The following is a 21,452-nucleotide window of genomic DNA, read 5'->3' as shown; positions in this document are numbered from 1 at the left end:
CTGCTCCACTTCCAATCCTGCTCTCTGCTATGGCCTTGGAAAGCAGTAGAAGATGGCCCAAGTCTTTGGGCTCCTGCATCGGTATTGGAAAACTGGGAAAAGCTGCTGGCTCCTGGCTTCAGATTGTCACAGCTCCAGCTGCTGTGGCCAACTGGGGAGTGAACCAGCAGATGGAAGACCTCTCTCTCTCTCTCTCCCTCCCTCTGCCTCTCCTTCTCTCTGTGTGTAACTCAGGCCGGGGGTGCTGGGGGCAGCGGCAGGGCCCGGGCTCTGTGCTCATGCTGGCCTGTGGCCCCCAGGACGTGTTCCTCATGATCCGGCGTCACAAAACCACCATGTTCACAGACGCCAAGGAGTCGAGCACTGTGTTCCAACGGAAGCGCATCGTCGAGGGCATCCTCAAGCGGCCGCCAGACGAGCAGCGGCTGTGCAAGGACGACCAGCTTCTGGATGACGGCGAGACCCTGGGCGGATGTGGCTTCACCAGCCAGACAGCTCGGCCACAGGCTCCAGCCACAGTGGGACTGGCCTTCGGCGCAGATGGCGCTTTCGAAGCTCTGCGCATCGAGCCCTTCTCCAGCCTCCCGGAGCTGCTTGAGTCATGAAGCCGCAGGAGGCAGGCAGCAGCGCCAATGAACAGGCTGTGCAGTGAGGGCCTCAGGCCCACCCCTCCAGAGGCCCATTCCCCCCAATAAAAGACATTTGGGTGTCAGAAAATATGTGTGGTAATGATTTTATTTTTATTATCTTTATTACTGCTCCTTTTTTCATATCTTCTTGTGTTTTATTTATTTTTTGCTCTATTTTAATAAGTTTAATATATTAATTAATAAATTATATATTATTTATATAATTATAATATATTAATTAATAAATATATTAAGGGGCAGGCATATGGAAAAGTGGTTAAGATAGCTTCTTAGTGCCTGCTTCCCTTATTGCAGTGTGTGATTTGAGTCCCAACTCTGCTTCCGACCCAGCTCCCTGCCAGTGTGCACCCTGAGAAAGCAGCAGGTGATGTCTCAAGTAGTTGAGTCTCTGACATCCAACAGGAACACTCAAGGTTTGCTTCCTGATTCCTGGCTTCTGCCTGGCCCAGCTATGGCTGTTACAAGCATTCACAGTGTGAACCAGTGAATAGACAGTCTCGGTCTCTCTCTCTCTCTCTCTCTCTCTCTCTCTCAAATAAAATGAAAATAAATATATTAAACTTATTTTCTTTCACATTTTTATTAATTTAATATCTGAAGTGTTTGCTGGACAGAATCAGCAGACTATTGATAGTCATGTGTGGTAGATTGTTTCTTTGTGTGTTTTGTAATTTATAACAAAGTCATGATTGGCTGATTTGACCTGTGGGAATACTGAGGATAATTAATTAAGAATATGGATTTCTCCGGCCGGCGCCGTGGCTCAACAGGCTAATCCTCAGCCTAGTGGCGCTGGCACACCAGGTTCTAGTCTCAGTTGGGGTGCCGGATTCTGTCCTGGTTGCCCCTCTTCCAGGCCAGCTCTCTGCTATGGCCCGGGAGTGCAGTGGAGGATGGCCCAAGTGCTTGGGCCCTGCACCCCTTGGGAGACCAGGAGAAGCACCTGGCTCCTGGCTTCGGATCAGCGCGGTGCGCCGGCCTCAGCGCACCGGCCGCGGTGGCCATTGGAGGGTGAACCAACGGCAAAGGAAGACCTTTCTCTCTATCTCTCTCTCTCACTGTCCACTCTGCCTGTCAAAAAAACAAAATAATAAGAATATGGATTTCTCCAAAGAAGATTTAGGTTTGGTTCACTCCCCAAAGGGCTGCAATGACCAAAGCTGTGCCAGTCTGAAGCCAGGAGCCAGGAACTTCTTTCAGGTCTCCTATGCAGGTACACGGCCCCAACCACTTGTGTCATTCTCCACTGCTTTCCCAGGTCATAGCAGAGAGCTGAATCAGAGTTGGAGTGCCCAGGACTCGAACCGGCACCTCTGCGGGATGCCAGCACTGCAGGCAGCGGCTTAACCCTCTATGCCACAGGGCCGGCCCCTAGGTTTGGTTCTACCAGGGTCTTCAAGATACTGCTGATGTAGGGTATATATGCCTTTCAGATTTCTAGGCCATGACAGTTGTGTCAATTTCAGACTCCTGAAAATACATAGTTCTATGTTTAAAAATTTTAAAAGAAGATTTTCAATGTGTTTATGAAATGCTAAAATAATTTGCTTGCTATTTTTATGCAGTAGGCAGAATTTTCTTATCTCTATATTCTCATATCCTAGCAAAAATTCTCTGTTTGTAAATGAAGAGGGTTGTCTAAATTATACTTGTTTATTTCATACAGGCCCCAATCCTCTTTCTCCTTAGCTTGTTACATTCAGGTTTCTAGGTTGCAAGCGTGAACAGTTACTCCCAGGGAATCTGTTGGATTCCTATTTTCTAAGTTCCAAGAGCAACTGGCCTCAGGGGACTTTAACCTTGTCTCTTCTACTTTTTGGACCCCAGGTCTCTAGGTTCTGAGTAGTGGCAATTACTATGGAGCAAGAGGGCCCTAATTACTCTGCTTGTTGTTATAAACATCTCTAGGTTCAGAATATGGATAATTATTGTCTGGGCAAGAAAACCATTTTTCTTCTGCTTGTGCTATTTCAATTTTCCAGGTTTCAAGTAAGGGCAATTACTCCCAGGACCAAGTTAGAGTTTCAGAGTCGAAGTAACTGTTTCCAGAGAACTAAATATTACCTCCTTTGCTTTGATGTACCGATTCCAACCATGGGCAAGTGTTCCCTGGACAAGAAGTCCCTGTCTCCTATTTTCATTTGACTCAGGTTTCTAGGTTCTGAGGAAGAGCCACTATACCACAGCACCATGACCTTTGTTTCCTTTGCTTCTCAGATCCAAGTTCCTTAGCTTATAAACATGGGCGATAACACCAATGCCTCTTTTGTTCTGCTTGCGGATCTCTGGTGTCTAGGATCCTGTGTGGGGCAAGCATTCCTCAAGCAACAAAGCTCATGTCTCTTTGTGGTAGATCTACAATGTCCCAGTTCTGAAGGTGAGCACCCAAAATATCAGACATTAAGTACTCTGTTTGATGGAAACCAAATATATCTATATTTTGAGAATGGGCAACTTCTTCTGGTTAGTCCTCATTGCTTCACTGCTCCAAGGCCTCCAGGATGTGAATAAATGGAACACTCCTGGGGCCACATGTCCTTGACCACTCTACTCTTTACATTCCAGATTTCTGTGTTCTCAGTATGGCCAATGGCTCACAGCACAGTTAAGCCTTGTTCCTTCTGCTCATTACCCTACACATCTCTAGGTTCTGAGTATGTGCATCATTTGTAGGGTTTCGAGGCCGTGCATCCTCTGTTAGATGCTAAGATGATAGGATTCACCTTGGGGAACTATACCTCACCCCAGCATACTAAAAGATTGTTTCTCGTGATTGTTGGGGCCATAACTCCGGTTTCAAGGGATGACAACTTATTTCAAGGTTAAGGCTTTTTTCCCTCAATTTCTTTTTCTTTTTCTTTTTCTTTTTTTTTTTTTGACAGGCAGAGTAGACAGTGAGAGAGACAGAGAGAAAGGTCTTCCTTTTGCCGTTGGTTCACCCTCCAATGGCCGCCGCGGTAGCGCGCTGCGGCCGGCGCACCGCGCTGTTCCGATGGCAGGAGCCAGGTGCTTCTCCTGGTCTCCCATGGGGTGCAGGGCCCAAGCACTTGGGCCATCCTCCACTGCACTCCCTGGCCACAGCAGAGAGCTGGCCTGGAAGAGGGGCAACCGGGACAGGATCGGTGCCCCGACCGGGGCTAGAACCCGGTGTGCCGGCGCCGCGAGGCGGAGGATTAGCCTGTTGAGCCACGGCGCCGGCCTTTTCCCTCAATTTCATGGATGCTAAGTATGACCCACTTTTCCTTGTCTACTCTGCTTATTAGATCCCACATCAGGTTTTGAGTATGGGAAACTGCTTCTAGGTCAGCAAGGACATTTGTATGAGGACACTTCAGAAATTTCATGGAGGAGTGGGTGTTTAGCCCAGCAATTAAGATGCCCACATCCCACAGAGGGGTTCATGGGTTTGATTCCTGGCTCTGGCTCCTGACTCCAGCTTCCTGCCAAAACAGATTTTGGGAGGCAGGAGTGATGGTTCAAGTAATTGGGTTCTGGCCACCCATATGGAAGACATGAATTGCATTCCAAGCCCCTGGCTTCATCCCTGGCCCAGACTCAGCTTGTGAGCATTTGCGGAGTGAGCCAGAAGATGGGAATTCTTCCTTTCTCTGCCTCTCAGAAAATTTTTAATTTTTTAACAAAGATTTATTTATTTATTTGAAAGGCAGAGTTACAGAGAGGGATATATATATGTATATGTATGTATATATGTGTGTGTGTATATATATATATATATATATATATATATATAGAGAGAGAGAGAGAGAGAGAGAGAGAGAGAATCTTCCATTTACTCCCCAAATGGCAGCAGTGGCCAGGGCTGGGCTGGCCAAAGCTAGGAGTCAGGAGCTGGGTCTCCCACATGGGTGCAGGGGCCCAAGAACTTGGCCCATCTTCCGCTGTTTACTGAGGAGTGAATCTTTTTATGGAAGATCTCTCTCTCTAACTCTGCCTTTCAAATAAAATACATAAATCTTAAAAAAGAGAGAGAATTAAACAATTCCTAGAATGTAGACCTACTTTTCAGGGCTTTAAAACAGCTCATGTGTCAAAGATGAGTACATACACCCTAGGCACCAAGACCTCGTGCTGTATATAGGCTTGTTGTATTCAAAGTAAATTCAGGAGGGATTTTGGCCTGAAATTTTCTTGTAATGCCTTTTTCTAGCTTTGTTATCAGGTTCATGTTAACTTATAGAATGGAACTGTTCGTTCCACTTTAATTGTTTGGGAGAGTTTTGGTACAACTGGTGCTGTTTCTTTGTTAAATAATTGGTAGGACCAGAATCTACCATTGAATAGTTTGGGCCTCAAAATTCTTTGTGGGGGCCGGCGCTGTGGCTTAACAGGCTAATCCTCTGCTTTGCGGCGCCGGCACACCGGGTTCTAGCCCCGGTCGGGGCACCGATCCTGTCCCGGTTGCCCCTCTTCCAGGCCAGCTCTCTGCTGTGGCCAGGGAGTGCAGTGGAGGATGGCCCAGGTTCTTGGGCCCTGCACCCCATGGGAGACCAGGAGAAGCACCTGGCTCCTGCCATCGGATCAGCGTGGTGCGCCGGCCGCAGCGCACCAACCGCGGCGGCCATTGGAGGGTGAACCAACGGCAAAAGGAAGACCTTTCTCTCTGTCTCCCTCTACTGTCCACTCTGTCAAAAATTTAAAAAAAAAAAATTCTTTGTGGGAAGGTTTTAAACAGCAAATTCATTCTTTAATAGTCATGGGGTCTGTTCAGCATTATCTATTTCTTATTGAGTTTTAGTAGTATGTAGCTCCAAAGGAATTAGTCCAGTTCGTATAAATTGTGAAATTTATGTGTATACCATTGTTTCTACCAGTCCTTTAATTTTAAAGTCTGTATGATCTCTAGTTATATCTTCTTGCATTTCTGATACTAGTAAGTATTTCCTCCTCTTTTTTGTCAGTTTTGCTAGAGATTAACATTTTTGATCTTTTAAAGAACCAGCTTTTAGTTTCATTGGTGTTTTTCACCTCATTTGCAGTCCATTATTTATTTCTTTTGCTTTCTTTGGGTGTATTTTCATCCCCCCCCTTCCCAGTTTCTTAAAATGGAAGTTTAGACTTGGTTTTCTTTTTCTTCTTTTCTGATATAACCAGCTAATACAAAATATCTTGCTCTAATCTTCACTTCAGTTGCATCCCACAAACTTTGATGTGTTGTATTAAATTTTTATACAATTAAAAATACATTCTAATTCCTTTGAGAGTCCTCTGGCCTATGGATTGTTATTATTTGATTCCTGGGTTATTAAGAAGTATGTTAATTTTCAAATGTTCAGAGATTGTCCTGCTATTATTCGTTGATTTGCAGTTTAATTCCATTATGATCAGGAAACACTCCGTACGGTTTCCATTGTTTTACGTTTCTATTTTATTTTTGGACCACCGTTGTCTCAGGGGTACCCTGAGGTCTGATTTTCTTCCATTCCTGTTTCCATTTACTTTTCGGAGTCCTCAAGATTTCTGTAGCATTCTGTGGGACAGACAGCTCCAAGCTCTTGCAGGCCCCGCTGGCCTCTCGAGTTGTGTCCTCATCCAGTGTTGCTGACCCAGTCGCCTGACCCACACAGCCCTTGAACCCTCCACAGTACGTGACCATCAAAGGCTGGACTCAACCCTGCGAAATCTCGGCCGAGAGCGCGTGCGCGGGTCGGCGCGTACGGCGGAAATCCCGCCCCCCGGCGCCTGCGGTTGGCCCTGGCTGTAGCGGCGGAGATCCAAAGAGGAAGATATGAGAGATCGAAGAAAGCAGGGGAGTAGGGAGGAGCGGCGAAGGGGTTCCTCTTCCCCATTGGCTGTGCCCGCGCAGTAGCCTCTCTGCGATTGGCTGGGCGCCAGGGGCGGTAGCCCCCACGTCGGCCCGCCCCTCCGGCCGCGAGAGGCGCTGGGATCGCGAGCGCCGGCCGGAGCTAGCGGCTGCTGGAGGCTGCGTCCGCGCACCGGTGGGGCGAGGCTCCGGGCCGCTGTGCGTCAGGTGCTGGTGCCTGGGGCGCGGGGGAGGCTGGGGGCGGTGCGGCCCGGGGGCCGGCGGACAGGGGGCTGGGGCGGAGGGTTGTTGGCGCGGAGGCCGGACCTGGGCCTGCGAGGACCGCCCGCGGCGCGCTCTCCGGTCTTCTGTCTTTCCCTTTCCGAGTGATTATGGTCGTGGATTTCTCTGACTTTTGGTTAATGTGTTAGGTGCACCACGCACGGGTCCGGGGTCAAGCGGCAGATGCACGCTGGTGTCATTTCTCGGTGAAGCCATGGGCTTCTTGTCGCCGGTGTGTGTGTCTGCCTTCGGAATTGAAGGGAAGGGGCATGACATTGAGATCTGGTCTCCTGTGACCCTCCGTTCTCAAGGTCTTGCCTGCGTAGGACCGAAACGGGGCGAGCCCTGCCCGTGGTGGAAGTGGGCTTCGCCTGCTTCCCTCTCCATCTTCCCCTCTCCCCGCCCCTAGTCCCCCTCCCCCACCTCTTCTCGCTCCGCTTTTTCTATCTTCGCCGCAGCAAACCTTGCGGGAGGGTCCTTGTGGACGCGGAGAAAGGTTTTAGGGCTTCAGCATTTCTGTTCTGACTTGCAGGCCTGCCAGCTGGGAGCACGCTGCAGGAAAGATGCCCTCCGAGTCTTTCTGTTTGGCTGCCCAGGCTCGACTCGACTCCAAATGGTTGAAAACAGATATACAGGTGGGGTTTCGCTTGCTTTTCTCTGGGATATGTTCCTGCCTCCATATTTACATTGCTGGTTAAGGCTGTGTTTAAAGGATATGTAAAGGGTTGTCAGTTGGATTTTTCCAGATTACAGAAACAGGCTTATGTCCTATAATTAAAATGTAACAGTTTTTATGGCTGTTCTTGTAGATCGCAGGTGGCGGCATTGTAAGCAGTTATTTATAAGTGCAAGAAACTTGAGATCTAGTTATGCAGTATTTTCCAATTTTTATTTTTATTGTTCTAAGAAGCCTGTGTCATGCTGAACCATAACTTGGAGGCTGTTGTTTGTTTGTTACTGACAGATTTTGGGTTGCTCAGTTAACTAGGAGGGAAAATTGGGGAACTGACATGTAGTAATTTATTATGGCTTACAGAAACTCACTCTTTTGTTTTTAAAGGTTGATTTATTTGTTTGAAAGGCAGAGTGACAGAGAAATAGAGAACTCTCCCATGCTCTGTTTCAGGGTTAGGGGTAGACCAAGCAGGAGCTAGGAGCCCAGAATTCCATCTGGTTCTCTCATGTTAGTGACAGGAACCCAAATACTTGGACTGTTATCTACTCCTCCCATGCATGTTAGCAAGAAGTTGGATTTGAAGCATGGAGTAGCCAGAATTTGAACCAGGTACTCCAATAGAGGCTGCTGGTGTCCCAGCCAGGGGCATAACCTACCACGCCAAAAGGCCTGTCCCAACGTCTCACTCATTTTAGAGATCTTTATTTGTGTTTCTGAAAAGATAAGATTTCTTTGAACTGTTTTTTTAAGTGAATTTTTTAAAAGATTTATTTATTTGAAAGGCAGAGTTACAGAGAGGCAGAGAGAGAGAGAAGTCTTCCATCCACAGGTTCACTCCTCAAATGGCTGCAACAGCAGAGCTGGGCCAATCTGAAGCCAGGAGCTTCTTCTGGGTCTCCCACATGGGTGCAGGGGCCCAAGGACTTGGACCATCTTCTACTGCTTTCCCAGGCACATTAGCAGGGAGCTGGATGGGAATTGGAGTAGCTGGGACTTGAATTGGCGCCTATGTGGGTTGCTGGCACTGCAAGTGATGGTTTTCCCATGACGCCATAGTGCTGGACCCTAAACTGCTGTTTATACTGTGGCAGATCATATTCAGAAAAACACTCAGATTTTCACATTAGGAGCATGAAGAAACAGATAATTGGCTTTAGACTCTAGTATTTTGGTTTAATAACATACTTGCAAGCTTGTCAGGAAATTACTAAGTAAATAATAACTGTGATGATTCTCTTTTTTCTGATTTATTTATTTATTTGAACTGCAGAGTTAGAGAAACAGAGGTATATGTTCCATCTGATGGTTCACACCCCCAGTGGCCAGGGCTGGTCCAGGACAAAGCTAGAAGCCTGGAATTCCATCTGTAACTCTCATATAGGTGGCAGGGGCCAGGGTACTTAAGTCATCTGCTGCTTTCCCAGGTGCATTAGCAGGGAGCTGGATTAGAAGTGGAGCAGTCTGGACTTAAACCTATGTCCTCATGGGATGCTGGCACTGCAGGCAGGAGCTTAACCTACTGCTCCACAGTGCCGACCCAACTGTGGCTAATTCTTAGCACCAAGCTAGTTTTGTTTGCAGTCAGTTTGGAAAAACTGCTTTTGGAACGTGAGCAAAATGTAGTATCTGAAATATTTTGTAGTGTGTATATGTGTTTTTTCTTCCTCCATGAAGTTAACCATTGTCAAGTATTTATCAAGTAATCTTTTATAATTATTTTATTTTTTAAACAGATTTATTTTATTTATTTGAAAGAAAGAGTTACAGAGAGAGGTATAGACAGAGAGAGGTCTTCCATCTGCTGGTTCACTCCCCAGATGGCTGCAATAGCTGGAGCTGCACTGATCTAAAGCCAGGAGCCAGGTGCTTCTCCTGGTCTCCTATGCGGGTGCAGGGGCCCAAGGACTTGGACCATCCTCCACTGCTTTCCCAGGCCACAGCAGAGAGAGCTGGATCGGAAGAGGAGCAGCCAGGACTAGAACTGGTGCCCATATGGAATGCTGGTGCTTCAGGTTAGGGCTTTAACCCACTGCGCCACAGCGCCAGCCCCTATAATAACATTTTTTAAGAAGATTTATTTATTTATTTGAAAGGAAGAGTTATAGAGAGGTTGAGGCAGAGAGAGAGAGAGAGAGAGAGAGAGAGCAAGCTCTTCCATCTGTTGGTTCACTCCCCAAATGGCCACAATGTCTGGAGCTGCACTCAATCCAAAGCCAGGAGCCAGGAGCCTCTTCCAAGTCTCCCACATGGGCTCAGGGGCCCAAGGACTTGGGCCATCCTCCACTGCTTTTCAAGGCCACAACAGAGAGCTGGATTGGAAGTGGAGCAGCTGGGACTCGAACAAGCGCCATATGGGATGAGGCATTGCAGGTGGCAGCTTTACCTGCTACGCCACAGTGCCACTATAATAACATCTTTTTTTTTTGACAGGCAGAGTGGACAGTGAGAGAGAGAGAGACAGAGAGAAAGGTCTTCCTTTTTGCCGTTGGTTCACCCTTTAATGGCCACTGCGGCCAGCGCACTGTGGCCGGTGTACCGCGCTGATCTGAAGCCAGGAGCCAGGTGCTTCTCCTGGTCTCCCATGCGGGTGCAGGACCCAAGCACTTGGGCCATCCTCCACTGCACTCCCGGGCCACAGCAGAGAGCTGGCCTGGAAGAGGGGCAACCGGGACAGAATACAGCGCCCCGACCGGGACTAGAACCCGGTGTGCCAGCGTTGCAGGCGGAGGATTAGCCTATTGAGCTGCGGCGCTGGCTAATAACATCTTAACATAGTACAATGCTGTTCATGAGGAATCATGTAGTATCTCCTAAGCAGCAGTTGATCATAGTTGTAAAGAAGTATTGTTGCCTCTTTTTAATTTTTAAAAAATGTTTCTTTTCATCCCCTTGAAAGGCCAAACAACAGAGTGAGAAAGAGAAACTTTTCATCTGCTGGTTCACTGCCCAAATGTCTGCAATAGCTAGGAGCCTGAACTCCATCTGGTGCCCTTTGTGGGTAGCTGGGCCTAGGCACTGGAGCTATAATCTTCTGCCTCTCAGGATACATTAGCAGGAAGCTGGATTGGAAGTACAAGTAGCCACAACTCCAGCCAGCACTCCAGTGTGGGATGTGGGCATCAAAAGTGATGGCTTAGCCACTTTGCCATAATGCCTGATCCATTTTTTTTCCTCTCTTTTTAAACAGGTGTTGAGTGCCAGTAGATATGAAGCTAGGCATATGTCCACTATGTTGTGGATGATAGATTTTTATTAATGGTATAATGTTAGATGAGACAGAGCACAATGAATTGGGTCAAGAATTGGTGTAGTAACTACTTTTTTTTTTTTTAATTGTCTTTATTGACTTTATTTTAGTTTTTGTACACAAAGAAAAATCATGTTCATATCCATCATGAACAAAAACTTAAAAAGGCAGAACTAGAAGACATGTGTCCTTCACCAAAGCATACTTTTGTTTTTGTTGAAATATTTTCTTTTATTCAGCTATTACTTTTTTAACAAGATTTATTTATTTATTTTTAAAGATTTACTTATGTATTTTGAAAGTCAGAGTTGCACAGAGAGAGAGGCAGAGGCAGAAAGAGAGAGAGAGAGAGAGAGAGAGGTCCTCCATCGATAGTTCACTCCCCAGTTTGCTGCGATAGCTGGAACTGCGCTGATCTGAAGCCAGGAGCCAGGAGCTTCTTCCAGGTCTCCCATGCAGGTGCAGGGGCCCAAGGACATAGGCCATTTTCTATTGCTTTCCCAGGCCACAGCAGAGAGCTGGATCGGAAGTGGAGCAGCTGGGTCTCGAATCAGCGCCTATATGGGATGCTGGCGCTTCAGGCCAGGGTTTTTATGCGCTGCGCCACAGCACCAGCCCCCAGATTTATTTATTTATTTGAAGGGCAGAGTTACAGAGAGGCTGAGAGAGAGAGAGAGAGAGGTCTTCCATCTGCTGGTTTATTCCTCAGATGGCCACAACAGCTGGAACTGCGCCTATCCGAAGCCAGGAGCTTGGAGATTCCTCCAGGTCTCCCACCCAGGTGCAGGGACCCAAGCACTTGGACCATCTTCCGCTGCTTTCCCAGGCCACAGCAGAGAGCTGGGTTGGAAGTGGAATGGCCAGGAATTGAGCTGGCATCCATATGGAATGCTGGCACTGCAGGTGGCGGCTCTATCTGTTTGCCACAGTGCCAGCCCCTCAGCTATTACTTTTTTTTCTTTTCTTTTATTTAAGTGGATGGGAGAGTTGCGAGATGAATAATTTCTTGTTTCTGAGGTTTTTTTTTTGAGATCTTTTTTTTTTTTTTGGACAGGCAGAGTGGATAGTGAGAGAGAAAGACAGAGAGAAAGGTCTTCCTTTTTGCTGTTGGTTCACCCTCCAATGGCCGCTGCGGCCGGCGCATTGTGCTGATCCGAAGCCAGGAGCCAGGTGCTTCTCCTGGTCTCCCATGCGGGTGCAGGGCCCAAGGACTTGGACCATCCTCCACTGCCTTCCCGGGCCATAGCAGAGAGCTGGCCTGGAAGAGGGGCAACCGGGATAGAATCTGGTGCCCCAATCAGGACTAGAACCCGGTGTGTCGGTGCCGCTAGGCTGAGGATTAGCCTGTTAAACCATGGCGCCGGCCGAGGTTTTTTTTGAAGGCATATTTATTCAGTGTCATGATCAGACTATTACATTTAGCAATCAACAGCATGGGTGCAGAAAAAGAAAAAAACACTTTAAAACCGTTTGTTGGAATGCTTTATGCTTTCCACAGAACAGAAATTAAAATGACCTATTATACAATTAGTCACAGATACAGTCTTGGAGTTTTTTTGACCATACACATGAATATTGTCTGAAATATGTCTTCTTTGTGGCAGCTAGGCCCTGCCACCACTGTGCTTAGCTGAGTTTATTTCTGAATTCTTGAGATTAGGTACACCTGTTTGAGTAATTGCTTTTATATTAGTGTTTTATGTATTTTGAAACACTTGGAAGAAAAGAACCTGACTTAGTGAAGTTTTTTTTTTTTTTTTCTCTTCATAATCATAGTTGAATAAGTATTGAACATGAGTTTTAGTGTCTTAATCTAAAGCCAGTTAGAGCTGACTTGAGTCCCTGTGGTGAGTCAGGCTGGTGCACACAGAATGAAGCTTGAGGTATGTGGTGGAGCACTTGTTATTTTTACTTCCAATTTATTCTATAGTACACAGAAGTTGACCCTTAGACATTTCAGCCATTACTCAATGTTCTTCCAAACTCCCAGGAGTAAGTGTAAAGACTAGGTTTTAGATAGTGCACAAGAGAAACAAAATATTTATGAGTATTGCAACTTTCTAAGTAGCATAAAAAAGTGGTTGCTGACCCTTGTTTTATCTAGTTTCTTCAGCATTGTTTATTAGTGGTGAGGAATGAATGTTGTTCAGACCTGAGGAATTAGACATAGTATCACTTCTTGGGATCCGCCCTGCAGACATGCCTCAGATGCAAGCTTTGTGCTGTGCCTCATTCCTTCCTTCGAGCATTTGTTTTGGAAACAGAATTGACACCTGATTAATGAATAATATGTGTGAAAGACATATATATGTTAAAGATATTTCTTAGCCATAGGATTTAGTGAATCTATTTTCTACTTGAAGTGCTCTTGACATTTTCAGTAACTTCAGAAGGAAGAGTTCTAGAGTGTGAATACTTCTGTTGTACAGATCTCTGAGCCTCAATTTTTTGGTCACAGACTTTTAGAGTATTAAGCCTAGGACCCTGCATCCGCAGCTTCTAATGGAGTGCCTGTTACCTGCTAGGCATCCATCTGATTTGTACATAAATTGCACTCTTGTTTTTTAATTTATATTTTATTTTATTTTTTTCCCTAAGAAACCTTTTATTTAATGAATATAAACTTCTTGCATTTCATAAGTATAACTTTAGGAATATAGTGATTCTTCCCACTGTACCCACCCTCTACCCCTCCACCTCCTCTCTCTCCCATTCCCAGTCCCATTTTCCACTAAGATCCATTTTTCACTTAACTTTATGCAAGAAGGCCAACTCAGTAACTAAGAGTTCAACAGTTTGCACACACACACAAAATAAACAAACTGTTTCTCAACAGTCCAGACGGGGCTGTTCAGTTATTCCATCTTGTAGTTAATTTCATTTTTGTTTCTTTTTTTTTTAAATTTAATTAACTTTAAAGAAGCACCCAAGAGTGATACATCTTTTACTTACACTTAGATATAACTATAACTTATGGGACATAAGAATATCCTCCACTTAATACATTAACACTCTTGTTTTTGATATGGATTTCTGATAATTGAGTGGAATCACTTGGATCACTGTGTTTTCTTCACCGTTCTCTTGAAGAGGCAATACAATACAGAGCAAAGAGGTGTTAGGCATATCACTATTGTGTTTGTCCTGTAAAAGTCCTGCTATCTTTTGAGTGAACCAAAAAAGTCCCTTTAAGCAAAGGGGCCATAAAAAACAGAACATGATCTCTTAAAAACATGTTATTCTGAGACATGTGTGTTTATTTGCTAATCTTGGTGTAAGACTCAGGTTGTGCCTTGGAGCCTGTGTCCAGAATAGGAGTTACTTTGCTCTTTCTTGCATAAGCTGCACTAGATGAATTTCCTACAGTTTCTATTTTGGGTTCTTTGAAGTAGCACATGAAATTAGATACGCATGAAACAATTTTTTTAAACTTTTAATTAATTTTGAAATAATAATAGACTCACAGGAAGTTGCAAAGTGGAGAGCACACTGTGTACTCTTTCCCAGACTCTCCCAGTGAGTGCGTCTTCCGTAACTGCACAGCCTTCCATAACCGCACAACAATAGGAAAACCAGGTAACAGACATTTGAACAGCACGCGTGAGAGTTCTGTGTCATTCTGTCACATGTGCCTAACCATGTGACCACTACCACAGTTACAGGACTGAAAGATCACTGAAAGATCTCCCTCTGCTACCCCTGTTAGTCACTAATTCTCATTTGTCACCATCTCTAACCCCTGGCAACCAGTGAACAGTTCTCTGCCTCTATCAAGATTATCAAATGGTTTGTGGCCTTTTGAGATTGGCTTCTTTTGTCCCAGCCTTTTAAGTCTATCAGCATTGTTGAGTATCAGTAAAGTCAGGATCATTTATTAGTCTCTTCCTCTAAATGTCCATTTAAAATAATGAAGCACAAAAGTAAGCTTTTACAATTACATTTAAACATACTGAATGTAAATGTTTCACTTTATGCTTAGAAATAGCAGATGATGAAAAAGCATAAACTGGATGTTTTGGTAAATTCTCAAGTTTTCTCATTATCCAGCTGACAGATGATATTTGTAAGAATTTTGTAGATATAGGTAACTTAATTGATGTTTTTAGGAGCTGATTTTTTTTTTCTTTTTAAAGACTTATTCACTTGAAAGGCAGAGTTAGAGAGGGGAGAGACAGAGAGAGATCTTCTATTTGCTGGTTCTCTCCTCAAATGACCAAGATGACTGGGGCTGGGCCAAGCAGAAGCCAGGAGCCAGGAACTTTTTCCAGGCCTCCCACATGGGTGCAGGGGCTCAAGCACTTGGGCTCTCCTCCACTGCTTTCCCAGGCACATCAGAAGGAAGCTGGATTGAAAGTGGAGCATCTGGGACTCAAACTGGCACCCACATGGGATATTGCCACTGCAGATGGCGGTTTAACCCACTATACCATGATGTTGGCCCTACTGTAAGGGTAGATTGTTTTTTGTTTGTTTGTTTTATGTATTTTTAAAATTTAAAATTTAAATTTTTAGTTTTTACCAGGTTCAACATGATGTGTAGATACAATTCTAAGACTATAATATTCTCATCCTCTCTCCCTCTCTCCGCCCTCTCCTCTTTCCCTCTCTCTCTCCCAGCCTCCTTTCTCCTTGTCTTTTTTTTTTTTTTAGTTTTTGAGATAACATTTTAAATTTATATTACCATAAAAAGGCTTAATACTTCACCAAATAAGACGCTTAACGAGTAAAAAGCAAAAGGACCCTAGTTTAGTGGGTATAAAGACAACAGCTATAAACAATAATTGAATGGAAAAATGGCCATTTTTTGCCTGTGCTGCCAGCATCCCATATGGGCACCTATTCAAGTCCCAGCTGCTCCACTTCTGGTCCAGCTCCCTGCTAATGGCTTAAGAACATAGTGGCAAGTGGTCCAATGCACCTATGTGGGAGACTCAGAAGAAGCTCCTGGCTTCAGATCAGCCCAGCTCTGGCTGTTACTCCTGCTGTTTGGCAAGTGAACCAGCAGATGAAAGATCTCTGTCTCTCAAAAGTAAATAAAGAAATCTTAAAACACAAACAAAAAATGACTCTTTCATTCATGTACAGTAAATTTTAAAGTAATCACAGATTAAAACTATAGTAGTATAACATTCTTAACCATTGGTTTGACAGAAGTATAAAAGTTTTACAAAACTGTATTTGCAGCAGTAGTGATACACACAAACATTTTTTGCATGGAGTAGATTCTAAAAGGTGTTCTTTACCTCTAATATCTAAGTATAGCTGCCTCAATAGAAGCATTTTTGTTTACCAAATTCCTTGCTAAAGGCCAGCATTGTAGCACAGCAAGTTAAGCTGTGGCTTGGGAGGCTGCCATTCCATTTCAGTCCCAGCTGTTCCTCTTTGGATCTAGCTCCCTGCTAATGCAAGTGGAAAAGCAGCAGAAGATGGCCCACGTACTTGGGCCCCTGCCATCCATGTGGGAGACCCAGATGGAGTTCCAGTCTCCCAACTTCTGCCTGGCCCAGCCCCAACCATTGGGAACATTTGGGGTGTGAACCAGTGGATGGAAAATCTTGTTTTCTCTCTCTCTCTCTCTCTCTCTCTCATATTCTACTTTTCAAATAAATAAATTTTAAAATAAATTTCTACGATATAAAAGATTTGGTAATTTTGTAGATGGCATTTTGTCAGGTTGATTCAAAGCATGCAGCATAGTTAACTTAAATGTCCCTGTGCTGTTATTAAAACGTCTGAAAACTGTACTGTTTCAATCTAAGAAAAAGTACCCCCAAACACACAATGCCTCATTATGCTTTTCTTCAGGAATTAGTATGTCTATTCAACCAAAGCCATTTTCAGCACCAGATTTTACTTTGGTGGAGAAATTGAATAGGAATGAAAGAAAAGCAATATGTAGTTTTGTATAAATTTCATCACAATGCTATTAAAATACCATAGCAGAATTTACTGTAAAACATTGATTCTAACTTTGGTAAAACTTTAGTAGTTTTACAGCAGAATAACTGATAGTCCTCTAACTAGATGATTTTTCTAAGAATTCTACTTTTCCTATAAAACGTCATATGTGCTTTGGTTAGGTATTTTCATGTGAATATGTATACATATTCCCTGTTTTCATTTCTTAAGCTGGGACTAAATAGATTTTTTTTTTTTTTTTGGGGTAGGGTGTTAATTGTAATTGTCACACCTGTCATCTCATGTTAGCATGGTTATAGCTAACCATGGTTATGTGTCAGGACTTTTAGAAAACCACATCTTGCAGAACTAAGGGCTCACAGTAAATAACATGCACCACCATTACATTATCCTTGTTTATCTCTCTTCAAAACTGGACTAGGAGCACCTTCTGGGAAGGATCTGTTTTTCATTTTATTTTTTTTAAAGATTATATTTATTTATTTGACAGGCAGAGTTACAGTGAGAGAGAGAGATAGAAAGGTCTTCCTTCCGTTGGTTCACTCCCCAGTTGGCCACAATGGCTGGAGCTGCGCCAATCCGAAGCCAGGAGCCAGGTGCTTCTTCCTGGTCTCCCATGCGGGTGCAGGGCCCAAGCACTTGGGCTTCCTCCACTGCCTTCCCAGGCCATAGCAGAGAGCTGGACTGGAAGAGGGGCAGCCAGGACTAGAACTGGCATGCATATGGGACGCTGGCGCTGCAGGCAGAGGATTAACCTAGTGTGCCACGGCACTGGTCCCTGTTAATAATTTTTAAATGGTATTAGTCATAAACTCCTTTTTTAACATGTAGGACTGATGCTATTTCTCATCTTAATTGTAACTGAAGAACAATACCTTGCCCACAGTCCAGATGGAATGTGACTGAACTACAGAGATGAACAGGAAATGGCTTTTGCCCTGGAGAGGGTGCTAGTTCATGGGTTAGTAGAGGACAAGAATGATATTACATGAACATAATGACTAAGGATGGGTACTCTATCTGTGCAAAATACTGGGATGTCCAGAGGATGATGCCACCCCTTCTCTCCTAGAGTTTTGTTTCTTCTGTGTTTTGCCATTGGCTCTTTACACATTCCATATTTAGAGTCCCCCTTTAACTTTTCAAAGACTTAATTATAAAGTGCCTATATAGCAAATACCTCTAAGTTTTCAAATTAAGGTAAAATAGTTTGGAATCACATCTTGTGATGATTTTTGTTTGTAGGGTAGGTAGCATTGCTTACTTGTTTATTCATAATTTTGATTATTTGTTATTTTCATATTTTGGACTAATCTTGTCAGGGTTTTACAGATTATGAAATTTATCAGCATTTTCACTTTTAACATTTTTATTTTTAGAGGTTCTCTTTAAGGCCTTATCATATATTTTGTTTCATTCCTTACCAGATTGTTTTACTCTCTGTTGCTGAGCGTAGGCAGCATGTTTTGCATTTCTATTGATTGATTCTGTTGATTGATCTGGTTATGGGCATATTTACATGCTTGCTGATTTTTGATTGAACTCTGGATGTTATGAGTATTGTGTTCTGTGCTAGATTTTGTTTTATTTCTTTAAAGAATATTAGTTTTGTTAGCATGTAAGCTACTTGGGACCAATTTTTCAAAGCTTGATGCTATGGTTTCTTAAGTTTGATCCACACAGCCTTTACTCTTGGGCAAATTTATCCACACCACTAAGGCAATATTCTACTTATGTCTTATCTTAAGCTTGGTGTCTTGGGAGGTCTTTCCATTCTAGTCTGTGGAAACACAAACTTTTCCCATACTGTGTGAATCATGGGGATTGCTCCTACTCATTTCTGAAACTTCCTTACCCAACAACCTTAGATGGAATTTCCTCAACCCATGCCCATTTCAGTATTCGGCCAAAGACTCCCATGTTACCTCTACTCATCTCCAGAGCTTAGCTTATCTGACTCTTTAACTCTCAAGACCTCTGGGCTCTATTTGGGTTTCTCTTGCCTGTGCTGCAGCATGGAAGTTGCTTCTGGGCACTAAGCTGGGGCAGTCTTCCTTTATTTCTGTTTTCTCAGGGATCACAGTTCTGTGCTGTTTGTCCAGAGTTTGGAGACACCTGTTATATAAGTTCTGTCTGGTTTATCTGGTTGATTATAGCAGGAAGGTAATTCCTAAAGAGTTCATCCTTCACGGGTGAAAGCACAGGGCTTCTCAATCTGCTTTTAATTTACTGAGTTCTTAATTTTAGCTATTGTATTTTTCAGGATTTGTATTTTTAAAAACAACTTTATTGAGGTATAACTGTGTTTATTAAAACATCCACCTAAAATGTTTAGTTTGAAGTATCCTGACAGTTTGGCTGCTATTTAGGCACTTTTTAGGAGTTTGCATTTGTTAAAATTGCTGATAGAGTTTGCTCTTCTTAGTCATAGGTTCCATATCTGTGAATTCAACAAACTGCTGATCAAAAATATTTGGAAATAAAAAATTGTGCTCTGAACATGTACAGACTTTTTTCTTGTCGTTCCCTAGCCAATATAGTATCACAGCTACTTATATAGTGTCTACAACTCAATGGGTATTGTAAGTCACCCATAAATGATTTACAGTATTCATAGGTTATATGCAAATATTATGCCATTTTGTATGAGAGACTTGAGGATCCACAGATTTTGGACTTAGAAACGATTCCCTGTGAATACTGAGGAATGACAACAGTGTGATGTTTTAATTGCTTAAATATACTATACTACTAGACATAGTTACTTAAAAAAACTGTTTACACACCTTGCACAACTGTTAGATTCCTCAGCTTCATGCCTTCTCTCTCAGTTGACACCCCAGTGTGCCTGTGGGCTGCTCTTAGGCTCCCATCTTGGCTGTGATGTCACATGACAGGGTTGGGGAGTGGCTTTCTGGCTCTATAAAGGAGCCAGTGACACGTCCTCAAGCTGTGGGCAGAGTGGATGCTAGCTCCCCAGGTGTGATAATTCACTTGGCAAGGACAGTTAAGAGAACTAGTATTTTAATTCCTTTCTTTTTTTTTTTCTCTTCTTGGACTGTTCTATGATGTGGTTTCTTCTTGCAAACATTCTGAAAAAGCCCCCTGTGTCCAGTGAATGTGCCTACAAAACTATCTGTTCTGTCTGCAGCTCACTGGGAAGTGGTGGCCAAGGCACTAATCATGGGTTGACAACCTTTTTTTTTAAAAGATTTATTTATTTGGAAGAGTTACAGAGAGGCAGAGAGAGAGAGAGAGAGAGAGAGAGAGAGAGAAAGAGAGAGAAAGAGAGGTCTTCCATCCATTGGTTCACTTCCCAGATAGCCACAATGGCTGGAGCTGCACCGATCTGAAGGCAGGAGCCAGGAGCTTCTTCTGGGTCTCCCACGTGAATGCAGGGGCCCAAGGGCTTGGGCCATCTTCTACCATTTTCCCAGGCCATAGCAGAGAGCTGGATTGGAAGAGGAGCAGCTGGGACTAGAAATGGTGCCCATATGGGATGCTGGCACTTCAGGGCAGGGCTTTACCTGCTGTGCCAAAGCGCCGGCCCGGCAGCCTTTTTCTGTATAGTATCAGATAGCATATGTTTTTTGTGGGCCATACATTCTGTTTTCCAACTACTCATTTTGGCCATTGCCATGTTTAGGGAGACACAAAATGAGTTAGTGTGGTTGTGTTAAAATAAAATTAAATGAAATTAGAATATCACATAATTTTTCATGGTTATTTTTCAACATTGAAAATATAGTAACTATTGTAGCTGACCTTGGTTGGTAACACAGGAGTGCTGCCTACTGTTGGGCCATAGGTAATCACATGAGTTACTTATGATAAGCATGAGGATTATGTACTATTGCTTCACATATAGTGATACATGAGTTACTTTTTGCAACACATGAGTACTGCATTCTGTTGTTGGTTCATGTGGCTTCTGATCCTACTCCCCCCTTCCCTTATTCTCACTGCCCAGGGCTGGCATCTGCCAAGTAACGTGTTATTGCTTCAGTTCACCCTTTAGGCCCTTCTTTCCAGAACAAAGTCTACATCTATACAGGATTTTCTGTTTTCAGGGTGCACTCTTTGTTTCTGTTGCCCTCTGTTTTTCTTTTTTCCTCCATTTTTCAATCATATGGTCTTGTTTACCTTACAGGTATATGACATTTTGTGGTAATAATCTGAGGCTTTGGGTAACATCTTCCTCTAGAGAGGGTGTTCTAGACTGGAGGTACTAGCAGTCCTAGGTTGCTGTGGTTCAACTGGGAATTAAGATGGTTCCCTGTGAAGGCTGGTCTACCTTACTCCTCCTGTGCTTCTGCTGTGTGGCTCTTTGAGCTTCCAGCTTGGAGTGTTTACTAGGCTTTTTCCTGCATAAAAGCCCTAGACCCCAAACCCTAAAATTCCAGGCTTATATCTCAGTTCTAGAGTCTCTCAGAAGCTCTGCTCAGGGCTTGGTCTCAGCCTTGCTTGCTTAGGTTCTCTGAGCTTTCTTCTTCTCTTGTGTCTTGGACTTGTCCTTCCTCACTCCTGTGGTGCTTCTTTGATGTCTTCAAATCTATGTACTTTATGTTTTTGCTTGGCCTTTCCAATTGTTCTAGAAACCTGTTCTTTAAATTTTTTGGGATTGACATGTTTTCCTGTCTTCAATAGACGATTAGTATTTTTCTTCATGACTAAGATAAAAAGCCATATAACTTTAGTCAAATGCAAATATTTGCACAGATTACATTTTAGACATATTTAAATATATAAAAAAGATTATCTTCTATAAATTAATTAAAATACCATGTATTCAATTCTAAAGAGATCATTTTTTAATAGAAATTTTTTTATAAAAAAGACATTTATTTATTTGAAAGGCAGGGAGAGAGAGAGAAAGAGAGAGATACAGAGACAGAGGTGGAGAGATCTTTCATCTGC

General features: G+C 43.6%; 2 protein-coding genes across 2 annotated transcripts in view; both read left to right on the top strand.

The window, feature by feature from the left end:
• Positions 1 to 311: 311 nt before the first annotated feature.
• LOC133769374 (elongin-B-like) lies at positions 312 to 605 on the top strand. The gene has a single exon (XM_062204570.1). The coding sequence runs from the start codon at positions 312 to 314 to the stop codon at positions 603 to 605; it is 294 nt and encodes a 97-aa protein (XP_062060554.1).
• Positions 606 to 6,557: 5,952 nt separating this feature from the next.
• HERC2 (HECT and RLD domain containing E3 ubiquitin protein ligase 2) overlaps positions 6,558 to 21,452 on the top strand; it is a 230,098-nt gene continuing 215,203 nt past the window's right edge. Inside the window, 2 exon segments of the mRNA XM_062205025.1 lie at positions 6,558 to 6,639; positions 7,226 to 7,328. Coding sequence (XP_062061009.1) covers positions 7,257 to 7,328 — 72 coding nt within the window. The 5' untranslated portion in view covers positions 6,558 to 6,639; positions 7,226 to 7,256.

Source organism: Lepus europaeus, chromosome 11, assembly GCF_033115175.1.
Source record: "Lepus europaeus isolate LE1 chromosome 11, mLepTim1.pri, whole genome shotgun sequence".
Lineage (NCBI taxonomy): Eukaryota > Metazoa > Chordata > Mammalia > Lagomorpha > Leporidae > Lepus > Lepus europaeus.
This window is presented reverse-complemented; position numbering and strand designations above follow the sequence as displayed.